The sequence below is a fragment of the Bubalus bubalis genome, chromosome 8 (genome assembly GCF_019923935.1).
Source record: "Bubalus bubalis isolate 160015118507 breed Murrah chromosome 8, NDDB_SH_1, whole genome shotgun sequence".
NCBI classification, from domain to species: domain Eukaryota; kingdom Metazoa; phylum Chordata; class Mammalia; order Artiodactyla; family Bovidae; genus Bubalus; species Bubalus bubalis.
In genome coordinates, this window is record NC_059164.1 from 15,490,300 (window position 1) to 15,503,699 (window position 13,400).

Below are 13,400 nucleotides of genomic sequence, written 5' to 3' on the forward strand. Positions count from 1 at the left end.
CACTTATTGTGCTATGCTTAGTTGTTCAGTCATGTCTGACTCTTTGCAACCCCTTGGACTATAGCCTGACAGGCTCCTCTGTCCATTGGGATTCTCCAGACAAGAATACTGGAGTGGGTTGCCATGCCCTTAGGATCTTCCCAACCCAGGGATCAAATCTGGGTCTCCTGTATTGCAGGTGGATTCTTTACCATCTGAGCCACCAGGGAAACACTTATTAGGACAAAGCTCAAACAAATTGTAAAGTACAGTATTGATCAGCGGTAGACTTACCTTTAACTTCTACCATGTTATTCTAAATAGACAATAACACATCTTAAATTTTTATATTTAATTGTAGTAAAGTACCTGTAAGTTTTACCATCCTAACCAGTTTTACATGTACAGTTCCCTTAAGTACATTCACAAAGTTGTAAATCAGTCTCTAGAACTCTTATATTGGAAAACTCAAGCTCTCTACCTACCAATTAAACAACAGCTTTCCGTTTCCTCTTTCCTCCAGCCCCTGGCAACCACCATTCTGCTTTCTATCTCTATGAATTTGACCATTCTAGGCATCGCATATAGGAGTAATCATACAGCATGTACCTTTTCATAACTGACGTTTTACTTGGCACGACATCTTCAGGATTTATCCGTGTCATAGCATGTGTCAGAATTTTCTTCCTTGAAAGGCTGAATAATACTCCCTTGTATGTATATACCATACTTTGTTTATCCATTCATCTGTTGATGGATAGTTGGGTTTCTTCAGCTTTTTGACTTGTGAATCATGCTCCTGTGAACATGGACATGCAAATATTTCTTCAAGACCTTCCCTGCTTTCAGTTCTTTTGGGAATGTTTTGGGCCGTGATTTAGAGCTATGCACAGAGCTATGTACTCACTGTCTAAACATTTAAACGATATGGGCAGGAAGGAGAAATGAAGGAGTGGACAGTCACTCCCAAAATCAGGCAGATGATACTCTGTCAGCGTATCAGAGTATTGTTTGTGAGTCAGCTCTAGTAGAGTCTCCTAGAATGCTAGCTAAAAATTTAGACTCTTTGGCTGTTCACTGAACTGAGCAAGTCTGCATCTCGCATGAGACTCGGGAATTTGTACCCCGGTGATTGTCACACACTCTGATGTGAGATGCAGTGCCCCAGCGGGGCCTGTGGGAGATGTCGAGCATTTGAAGGCCCTGCTCTCTGCTGCTCTTAGCCCTGCTTTCCCTTAGGGCACGTTTGTCCCAGGCTCGCCCATGATACACTCTGTTTTCCATCCTGTCTGTATGTTACAGTCCAACTAGAAGTTCCATAAATAGAAGAGGATGGCCAGGCCCGAGTTTACAATCCTAAACTTTGATCGCCTCCCAGTTGGGCTCCTCCATCCTCAGGAGGCTAATTGGTGATTCACTGTGGCTCTTTACCTGCTTCTAGTTCATAGACGAGTGTACAGGTTAGGACTTTCTCCCTCAGACCTTGTGGTGTTGAATTTTACCTGAGTTCCTAAAGGGGCCAATGGCACCCCACTCCAGTACTCTTGCCTGGAAAATCCCATGGATGGAGGAGCCTGGTAGGCTGTAGTCCATGGGGTTGCTAAGAGTCAGACACGACTGAGTGACTTCACTTTCACTTTTCACTTTCATGCATTGGAGAAGGAAATGGCAACCCACTCCAATGTTCTTGCCTGGAGAGTCCCATGGACAGAGGAGCCTGGTGGGCTGCCATCTATGGGGTCACACACAGTCGGACACGACTGAAGCGACTTAGCAGTAGCAGCAAAGGGGCCAAACCACTTGTCTTATATGAGCATTTTTTAAAAATGTATTTATTTTTAATTGAAGGATAATTGCTTTACAATACGTTGTTGGTTTCTGGCATACATTAGGATGAATCAGCCATGGCTATACATATGTCCCCTCCCTCTTTATATGAGCATTAAAATTATTTTTAATTTCTTGGCTGTGCTGAATCTTCATTGCTGTGCAAGCTTTTCTCTAGTTGTGGTGAGCGGGGGCTACTCTCTAGCTGTGGGTTTCTCGTTGCAGTGGCTCTTCCTGTTGCAGAGCTTGGGCTCTAGGCACACAGGCTTCCTGTAGTTGCAGCTCAGACTCTGGAGCACAGGCTAAGTGGTTGGGGCACACGGGCTTAGTTGCTGCATGTTACGTGGGATCTTCCCTGACCAGGGATCAAACCCATATCTCCTGCAGTGGCAGGCTGATGCTTTACCACTAAGCCACCAGGGGAGCCCCCATATGAACATTTTAAATGTGACATGCGGTGATCCTCAGGACAGCAGTGTCACATGCTCATATTGTATAATCCCATGAGAAGTGTGACGTCTTCTTTTGCATTTTGTAAGCAAACTCCCGTTCTTCATCTGGGATAACGTCACACCACCTCATCACATTCATCACACGTGGCTTTGCTTCTAAGTTGTGATCTGTGGTTTGCAAGTGATTCATTTTTATTATCAACTTTTCTTCAAATAATGTGGTATATTTTCAGAAATACTCTCTTCCTTTAAAAGTAATGATGCTGACAAAATATATACTTTATTTTTAGTGAAAGGAGCTGAGGGGGAAAGAAAGCCCTAATACGGAGCTCGCTTTTGTTATGACTGGCCACTTTTCCCACGGTGTGCTTTGAATGAAATTTCTATTCCTTGATTGATTTGATACTCCCATAATTTTCAGTCTGGGGCTAATTTCTACAACCAGCTTTTGTGATTACATTTTGTTGGCTGAAAAATCTCCTCTAGGATGCAAATTGATCGAAGGCGGGAGGAGAAGGGGACAACAGAGCATGAGATGGTTGGATGGCATCACCGACTCAATGGACATGAGTTTAAGTAAACTCCGGAAGTTGGTGATGGACTGGGAGGCCTAGGGTGCTGCAGTCCATGGGGTTGCAAAGAGTCAGACACGACTGAGCGACTGAACTGAGGATGTAAATGCTCTGAGGGCAGGAATGGTATCGCTGTAGTTCACATGGTACCCAGCATGATATGTGGCACATAATAGATTGTTGTTGTGTTCAGTCACTAAGTCATGTCCGACTCTTTGCCATGGACTGTAGCCCGCCAGACTTCTCTGTCCTCCAGTCTGCTGGAGTTTGCTCAGATTCATGTCCACTGAGTCAGTGATGCTATCTAACGTAATAGATATTCAGCAAATATTTATTGAATGAATGAAACAACATGAAGCTGATTGTAGTATGTTTCATGTTCGGCTTTTATTGTTTCTGCTGGAAATTTTCTTTGCAGTGTTCTCTTACACTACTTACAGGGAGACCTGGATTAGATCCCTGGGTTGGGAAGATCTCCTGGAGAAGGAAATGGCAACCCACTCCAGTAATCTTGCCTGGGAAATTCCATGAACGGAGGACTCTGGTAGGCTACAGTCCATTGGATTGCAAAGAGTTGCACACGACTGAGCAGCTTTACTTCTTACACTACAACTCTTTGGTCCTATCAGAACTCAGTTTCAAGACACTGACAGCTTACTTACCTAATATCTCTGATTGGACCAATGGATGCTGTAGGTGGAAACACACATTTGATCTCATGGTATCCCTTATTTCTATGTGGAAAACTGACTGAGCAGAACTTCTGATCCAAGCCAGTAACTCTACAATTTTATTCTGTTGTTTGGAAAGGAGACCAGACTCTTGAGCGTGAGTGACTTGGTGCCAGTGATCTCTGCCTCGGTTGCATTATTGGTGATGGATCAGTGCCATCAATTTCCCCAACAACAGGCAGCACATTTGAGTCTTTGTTTCAGAATACCAGATAAACTGGTAGAGTGAGCCTGTTTTGTTTTGTTTTGTTTTCTGTTAATAGATTTATGTTTCAAGCCCTACACATTGAAAGTCCTTCTTATTTGAGTCCTCTTTGTTTGCAACAGGCCCTGTAGACATGTTGTCAGTGGCCTGCTCAGGGCTAGCCTTTGTGTAGCAGGTTCTTTCAGCAGCATTTTGGGATCCAGGGTCAGGAATGATGAGCTGCCCAACATACTCTTGTGGGGTATAAATTTACTCTGATTTAGGAAAGCTATAAAAAAAAAACCCACCTTTGAAGGCATATTGGTATAGCATGATACAATATTCTACAAATGTACAAATACAAAATTACTTTGGCCTTTTGAGTGTCTAGTCTTCCAGTCTAAAAAAATGCCTGGGCTTATGTGTTTAACATGGTGTTAAATACTTAATTGATGTTTTGGATTGCTTGAAATCTTCCAGAGAAATTTTTACCCATAGCTACATAGTAACAAGACTCAGAACTAAAGAAATCTGGAATCGCAGGACGAATTAATTAAGAGCAGGCCAGGAGGACTGATCGAGTCTGACTTCTGTTGGATTTTCGGGTATTCTTACTTCCTTAAATAGATGTCCTTAAGTGTCCAGTGTGACCCTCAGCTTGCAGCGCAGTAAGCAAAATTTTAGCTGTATGATTTTAATAGCAGTCATAAATTAAAACCTGTTATGTTGCCTAAAAGTTGTATGAAATATATGTTAAAATTAAGATTCACACTGTGTGTGTGAGTGCATGCTCCATTGCTCAGTTGTGTCTGACTCTTTGTGACCCCATGGACTGTAGCCTGCCTGGTTCCTCTGTCCATGGAATTTGCCAAACAGTCATACTGGAGCGGGTTGCCATTTCCTTCTCTGGGGGATCTTCCTAACCCAGGGATCATACCCCAGTCTCCTGCATTAGCAGGTGGATTCTTTACCACTGAGAGTCACACTAATATCTTATAAAATGCATTGCGTGTTCTTCTGAACCCTTAATTTTAATTTTTATCCATATTTTAACAGTTATTTATAATTCTTTTCAGGAGCTCTTTGTGTGTGCGTAGGATTATCTTTGAACTATCCCCCTCTCACATACAGTTGAATGAACAGTGTTAACTTCATTTATCAGAATGATGCCAGTGTGTCAGTTGTAAGCATCCTTAGCTAATTTGGGTGTCATAATCTTGGTATGCTCATTTAATATATTCTTGGCACCATTTTCATTTGCTTTTCTTTAACTCCTCGCTGGCTTGAACCTTTCCCTCCGTGTGTTTGCTGACTGCGGTCCTCTCCGCACAGCTTAGGCGTCCTTATTCTTGGCTTCTCGTGGGGTCGCTGTTGTCGTCAAGAGTCCTGGCCTGACAGCAGCAGGCTCCTGGGCAAGGTACAGCTTTGGCAATTAGTCCTTCTGCTTTCTCTCTGTCCTTCCTTTCTTCATTATAGTGGAAACAGGGAGCGTGTGGACAATATTCTCAAAAGTGGAAAAGAAAACAGAACGGAACTGGAGGAGACTTAAATATAATGTGTATGAAACCAAGTTGGATACTTGTCTGAGGAGTAGTGAGAAGCTGTGTGGTGTTACGTGAGGACTTGGCACTGTCAGCAGACTTGGACTCCACCACCAGGTCTGCCATCCTTAAATGGATATTACAAAGCGGACCTCACTCACCACACTGCATGGGGCACTAAACGCGTTTACAGGAGAGCGGTTCTTTGACCTCTGCTGTGCTGAAGATCATGGCAACAGCTATTCACAATGTTTATCTTTGCCCCAGCTGCTCTCCCTTCTTCCTCTCTGCCATTAGTGTTTAGCATGTTTTCTCATTTAATCTGCATGTGCACATGCAGTCGCTCAGTTGTGTCTGACTCTTTGCAGCCCCGTGGACTGTAGCCTGCCAGGCTCTCTTGTCTATGAGATTCTCCAAGCAATAATACTGGAGTGGGTTACCATGCCCTCCTCCAGGAGACCTTCCCCACTCAGGGATCGAAACCTTGCATCTCCTGAATTGGTGGACAGATTCTTTACCACTGCTGCTGCTAAGTCACTTCAGTCGTGTCCGACTCTGTGCGACCCCATAGATGGCAGCCCACCAGGCTCCCCCGTCCCTGGGATTCTCGAGGCAAGAACACTGGAGTGGGTTGCCATTTCCTTCTCCAATGCATGCAAGTGAAAAGTGAAAGGGAAGTCGCTTAGTCGTGTCTGACTCTTGGCGACCCCATGGACTACAGCCTACCAGGCTCCTCCATCCATGGGATTTTCCAGGCAAGAGGACTGGAGTGGGGTACCATCGCCGTCTCCACTAATGCCACCATAATAGCCTTATTATATGTCATGATTCCCATTTTTCAGATGAAGAAATTGAGGCTCTGAGAAATTCAGTAATGTGCCCAAGGTCGTGGATTTGGCAAAGGCATTGGGTTGAGTTCTGTCAGTTCCAAAGCCATTTGGTTGCCACCGTGCCAGGCCTCCTTGGGTAATGAGTGTGTGACTGAGGAATGAAAAGGAGTTAATGGAGAGGCCATTCCACTGTTCTTTCCACTACTTCACTCTGTGAATGACTAATAAGCAAACACTCCCACAGGGTATTTGCATTTTAAAAGAGGAGCTCATTAACCCTAATGAATCTCTAATTGGTAGAATTGTGGGGGGGATGTTTCTGAGCACTGGGGCTTTCTCCTGTGTCTTCAAGGTGTCTGGCTATCCTTTTCTCCTCGGTAGACGATCAGCTATTCTGGAATCAGAATCATGCAGTAGAATGCAGTCACAATCTGCTAGTCTGCCCCAAATGCAACTGAATGAATTAACAGGGAGTTGTAAAAAGAATCATCTAAAGGAAAAGAAGTGTGAGTTAACATTGTATAAAATGAATGCTCAGGAACTAAATAACAAATTTGACAGTGTGGAGGATCTTAAAAGTCAGTAAAAAATATTTCATATTCATTTTAACTTCAGAAATGTTATAGTAGCATTTCCTGTAGTGTGACACTCTGCAGTATTTTAATAGAGTGAATAAAGTGGTTTTCTAGTCAAAAACATGGTGAAAATTTCTTTTTAGTTTCTTTACCGAATTTTTCAGAGCCTTTACTATGTCAGAGTACGTTGAAAATCAACCAGAAGGGAATGCATTCGGTAGGTTTTTCCTCATACTTGTGATCAGAGAGCTATTTTTTCCATGGGAACCCCTTGAAATTAGTGTTTTGAAGACTGCATTCTCAGATATGAAGCTCTAGATAATTCCTCTCTAATAAAAGGAAAGAAAGAAAACAGGTTTCTGTGTTCACAATTGTTCATCTGTAGGCAGGCTCCAGTGCTTTCCACACCAGGCCATTCCCTGTCCTGTTGGATTCTAGGTTGTTCCAGTAATAACACCCTCCTTACCCAGGTAAGATCTGGACAGTTTAGTTAAAAAAATAAAGACAGATGAAGAACAGATTCTCATTTTTATTGCCTGTCGAGCTGGTGTTGAAGAACGTGGATTCTGTCAAGAAGCAAATGGGTTTCGTGTTCTGAACCCCATTAGGTTGACCTCCACCCTGTTACAGAGTGTGCTGGGCTGGGGCAGCCCTGCTCCAGTGGGAGGGCCCCTGGGCAGGGTCAGAGCAGAGGGGAGTGAGCAGCAGCAGGAGAGCGGGGAGGGGAGTAGGACAAGAAGAACCCTGTTAGCTTTGCCCTCCCACGTCACCAGCCCAGTGACAAGAATGGAGGGAGAGACTGGGGGGAGGTTCGTAACTAGGGTTTCCTCCACAATGAAGGAGGCCTAAAGAGTGAGAGTACTCCCGACTCACCCACCACCCCCTCCCCAAAAGAGATCTCCTCTGGGTGATCCAGAGAGGCATTCAGGTTCCCCTGGCATCACTGGCAGCATCTCCTCTTTCCTTTTCCCTTGTGCCTGGTGCTCATTCTTCATCACATCTCTCCTCTCCCTCCACCCGGGTCACCCAGTAGAATGAGATCATGAAGACATGCTCATCACCAGCCTTTTCTCATCTCCTTATATAGCATAATTCAGCTTTTTATCCTAGAAGAGGTAGGCTCTAAAATAGAGATCTGGAAACTGCAGCCTGACTCAACCCACTTTTGTAAGTAAAATTTCATCGAAACACAGCTCCACTCAGCAGTTTATATATCTGTGGCTGTTCCCAGCTACAATGGTAGACTGGAGAAGTTTTGACAGAGAAGCCAAAAATATTTCCTGTCTAGCCTCACTAAGCTGAAATACACATGAAATTTCACTTCAGTCCTTTAAGTTCTGAAAGAGCTTTGTTAATATGCATGAAGCCTTTCTCCTTTAAATTGCCCAGGCTCCTCTGTCCTTGGAATTATCCAGACAAGAATACTGGAGTGGGTAGCCATTCCCTTCTCCAAGGGAAGCTTCCTGACTCAGGGACCAAACCTGGGTCTCTTGCATTGTAGGTGGATTCTTAAACGTCTGAGCCAATAGTGAAGCCCACACAGTAAAGTCGGGGAGGAGGGAAGTGGGGATAAGAATCAATTGTGGTGTTATAAATAAGACTTTATGAAGTGTTAATACTATGAGTTTTTTCTTTTTTTTAATTGAAGTATAGTTGCTTTACAGTATTGCGCCTGTCTCTGCTGTACAGAAAAGTGACTCAGTTATATACATATACACCTTCTGTTTCAATATTCATTTCCATTATGGTTTATCCCAGGAGATTGGATGCAGTTCCCTGTGCTATACAGTAGGACCTTGGTATTTATCCATTCTCCATGTAATAGTTTGAGTCTGTTTTTGTTGTCTTTTTCCTCTTAAACAGCTGAGTTGCAAACGAAAGTTTTGAATCTATGGGTGCATGCTCACTCAGTCAGTCATGTCTGACTCTCTGCGATCCTATGAACCCGCTACTTCTCTGTCCATGGTATTTTCCAGCCAAGAATACTGGAGTGGGATGCTGTTTCCTTTTCCAGGGGAGCTTCCTGATCCAGGGATCAAACCTGTGTCGCCTACATTGGCACATAGGTTCTTTACCACTGAGCCACCTGGGAAGTCCTATTGAATCTATACAGCACATAAATGAGAACTAACTCATGTCTGAAAACTGAAGCATCATTTCACATTCATCACATGCATTTTTATTTTTATTGTTGAAGTGTCTTACATTCATATGGGTTATTACAAGTTAGAGAAACTAATTGAATTTTTACTGTGATAAAATAATTCTTCAGTGACAGGAAAATGGTTCTGTTTCACTGTGACCTGTTCTTTTCTGTTTGCTGTTTGTATAGTTTTCATTTTGTGCCTTTGTTTGTAGAGAATAACCTTGCAGGTTGCATTTTTCCCGATAATCAGTTACTGTCTTGAGTCATCGCCAAATATGGCATTTCAGGAAACGGTGGTGGTACAGTTGCTTCCAGGCAGATGTGTTGTGTGGTGTCAAGAGCACTGGCTGACAGCCTTTCTGGTTATTCAAGCAGCAGGGAGATATTGAGAAAGTCGGGACTTGCCTGCTGGCCCAGTGGTTAAGAATCCACCCCACAGTGCAGGGAACGTGGGTTCAGTCCCGGAATCCGGGAACTGAGATTCCACATACCCCAGACTAAGCCCACGCGCCACGACTACTGAGCCTGCACTCTGCAACAAGAGAAGCCCACGCAGCACGACTGGAGAGTAGCCCCCGTGCCCGCCACAACTAGAGGAGCCCCTGCACTGCGATGAAGACCCAGAGCAGCCAAAACTACATACATACATAAATAAAAAGTTTGGTACAGATACTTGCCTTGAAATCAGAAATTGGCAAAGGAAGCATAGACTTGAATGATTTCACCAAATACAGTGTTTGTATGGCTAGGGGATGGCCCTATAATCATTTTAAAAGGTTAAAAAAAAAAACCGTAGAGTAAATGCCGTTTCATATTGGATGACACATACTTTCTTCTAAACCTCAGGCGTGTGAGTTATTAAACACCTGACTCAGTGTACAGGGACTTGCATGACCTTGGCTGCGTATGCTGCTGGGGTCTCAGTGGTCTCATTCCTTTACCCAAGCAAACTAAACAACTTGTGGATTGGCTTTGCCATCCATGAACTGGGGCTTGATTTGCTCATCCCTAACTTTCAGAGAAGGTGGATTTCTGAGAATAAGACTCTCCCCGATGTGCAAATAAATGGTTGGTTTAGATAGTAAGTTTTAAAAAATCAATCAAAATTACTAATAAAAGTAAGTTGACATAATTTTTCACTTAATGACTATTAACTTTATTATCCTATAGATGTAGTTTAAGTTCCTACTGCTTTTGTTTCAGCATGATTTTTAAAAAATCATTAACTTTTTAAAATCTAACAAGTTATGCCCCAATTACCAACCACTGGTAACAATATATCAGAATGGTATTTAATAAATTTGCTTTTTAAGTTTCACAAATATGTTTTAGAGGAAAAAGACTAATTATATGCTCAGATAAAGCTTTTATTACATACTAGTTAGTATTGTCATGGGCTTCCCAGGTGGCTTAGTGGTAAAAAAATCTGCCTGTCAATGAAGAAGATGTGGGTTTGATCCCTGAGTGAATTTCCTGGAGGAGGAAACGGAAACCCATGCTGATATTCACAAACAGAGGAGCCTGGCGGGCTATATAGTCCGTGGGGTTGCCGAGTTGGACCTGACTATGTGACTAAGCACACATGCACAGTATTATCACAGTTTTATAGACTAGAAACTATAGATAGACGTTCACTAATTTACTCAGCTAGTATTTATGAAACACCTACCATATGCTGGGTTCTGACCAACAGTATGAATGCCATACTTAGCTGAGAAAACAGCTTGTAGGCTGGAATATGCATGACGTGCTTGGATTTTAAACATTTAGTGGTTTACTTTATCTTATGTCAATAAACTACCAACTTAATCCTTGCTTAATAGCTTTAGAATTTAACAGAATTTTATTTAATTCTTTAAAATTTTACAGGGCTCTTTCTTGATGATAGCCATTGGTAAACTTTTGTGTTTCACTGTGGAAAAATTAAACCCAGCCCAGACTTAGATACTTCGTTGCCTCCAATGAAGACTGTGACCTTCCCCACGTTAACAAATTCCTAACCTTTAGTGTCAGCCAAGTCATCGTGTGTGGATTTTGTAATCTTCCCTCTTGTGGACATTCCTGGGCTGGCCTAACTTTATGGGAAGAGCAGATTACTAGATTAACTTCTCATTGTGCTTTTAACAAGTAGATTAATGGTTTCTTTACCTACCATGTGTTAATCACAGATGATTAGTGTTAGTCAATAAATTAACATAGACTATTAATACATTAAATTATGTAAGTACTGACCTAACTCTATTTCTGTCTGTCCTGTGTCCTTAGAGGCAGCCTAGTCACCAGCTTGGTTTAGTAATATAACCCACCCAGGCACCACCTTTAGGAATTAGGCTATTAACTGAATGCTCATTTATGAATTTGTTCATTGTTCTTTCCTGTTGTAAAAATGGTTTGACATATGGTTAATTATTACATACAGACATACATACTCTGAGGCAGATCTACAGAGACACAAATAAACACTTATAAAGAGTGGCAGATTCGTTTTGATGTTTGGCAAAACTAATACAGTGTTTCAGGTTTAAAAATAAAATAAAATTGAAAAAAAATAATATAAAAAAAAGAGTAAAACTTCTTAAAAGACACATTTAGAGGACAGTTATTCATGTTAGAAAGATGTCTGATGTTTGAAAGTAATTTGCTTTATCTATTTAAGTTACAGGAGAAGGCAATGGCACCCCACTCCAGTACTCTTGCCTGGAAAATCCCATGGACGGAGGAGCCTGGAAGGCTGCAGTCCATGGGGTTGCTAGAGTCGGACACAACTGAGCGACTTCCCTTTCACTTTTCACTTTCATGCATTGGAGAAGGAAATGGCAACTCACTCCAGTGTTCTTGCCTGGAGAATCCCAGGGACGGGGGAGCTTGGTGGGCTGCCGTCTATGGGGTCGCACAGAGTTGGACACGACTGAAGCGACTTAGCAGCAGCAGCAGCATTTAAGTTATAAGGTTTCCTAGTTTATTTGAAATATAACTTTATTTACAAAATATAAATTCACTTGATTTTTCCAGAGTAAACCTGTATAAAGCAGGATACATTTCTGGTTCAAATTGTATGTCTCTGTATTTATGATTTTTGTGACCTCTATAAAATTACTATTCTTAAATATTAACTGTTTACTCCCCAGTGTGAACATACAATAGCAGAAGATACTTCATTTTGTTTTGATACATCAAACAAAATTTTATTTAAATCTCATTTTCTGTGTTATTTGAAAATTTTTCATTCTGTATTTAATTATAATAAAGATGTCCCATGTTCTTCTATTAAAATTAGTCCTTCAGTGAAAATCCTGAATTTTCAGTGAAAATTTTCAGTGAAAACTTATAGGTAAAAATACCTGTTTACCTATAAATTCTTTATTTTAAATTTCTTTTTAATTGGAGGAATATTGTGTTGATTTCTGCTGTACAACACAATGAACCAGCCATAAGTATATGTACACCCACTCCCTCCCAAGCCTCCCTCCACCCCGTCCCACCCCTCTAGGTCACCACAGAGCAGCAGGTTGGGCTGCCTGTGTTACACGTGGTGTTATATATATCTCAGTGCTCCTCTCTCAGTTCATCCCCTTCTCTGCTTCTCCCGCTGTGCCCACAAGCCTGTTCTCTATGTCTGTGTCTCTATTCCTGCCCCACAAATAGGTTCATCAGTACCATTTTTCTAGATTCCATATGTATGTGTTAATATACAGTATTTGTTTTTCTCTTTCTGACTTCCTTCACTCTGTATAACAGGCCTTTTTGTGGGTGAGTAATATTCCATTGTGTGTATGTACCACAGCTTCTTTATCCGTTCATCTGTTGATGGACAGCTAGGTTGCTTCCACGTCCTGGCTGTTGTAAATAGTGCTGCAGTGAACGTTGGGGTACGTGTGTCTTTTTGAGTTATGGTTTTTTCAGGGTATATGCCCAGTAGTGGCGTTGCTGGGTCACGTGGTGGTTTTATTCCTAGTACTGTTGAAGGCACCTCCATACTCTTCTCCACAGTAGCTGCCCCAATTTACATTCCACCACAGTGCAAGAGGGCTCCTTTTTCTCCACACCCTCTCCAGTGTTCATTGTTTAGTAACAGAAGATATTTCAAATAAGTAGTAGACAGTTTGGCCTCAATGGCATGATAAAGTTTTGTGTTTTTTTTCATTGTCTATTAGGAGATACAGCACATGAACAAAGAGTGGCAGCAAGAGGCACAACCTCAGACGTAGAAGACAACCAGCCTTTGGAGGTAAGTGAAGCTCAGTGAGCCCTTTGGGGGTAAATCCAAACAAGTCACTGTGATAATAGAGTCCTCTGAGGATAAATAGTCACTTCATTCTGGCCATGCAGACAGGTGCCAAGGTACCAGGAGAACAGGTGAGCTGCCAGAAATCAAGGCATGGTGGGCGGCAGTGACTTCCCAAGTACTAAGCTTTTCCTAGTGCCGGAAATGGAAGCTTCCTGTTGGAAACAGAGGCATAGAACACCGAAGTTAAAATATTTGAAATTATTTTTGTTGAGTGATTATTTTCTAATATGTTTGAATAAATAGGTAATATATGAACCTATAGAGAAAGGTTTGAG

The 13,400-nt window shown here is 42.1% G+C and overlaps 1 protein-coding gene across 3 annotated transcripts in view; it reads left to right on the plus strand.

Annotated features, from left to right (window-relative positions):
• UMAD1 (UBAP1-MVB12-associated (UMA) domain containing 1) overlaps positions 1-13,400 on the plus strand; it is a 295,711-nt gene that overhangs the window by 168,548 nt on the left and 113,763 nt on the right. For all 3 annotated transcript variants that reach the window (XM_025290894.3, XM_044946492.2, XM_044946491.2), the window contains exon 3: positions 12,992-13,065. In XM_025290894.3, the coding sequence (XP_025146679.1) occupies positions 12,992-13,065 (74 nt within the window). The remainder of the gene's footprint in view (positions 1-12,991; positions 13,066-13,400) is intronic.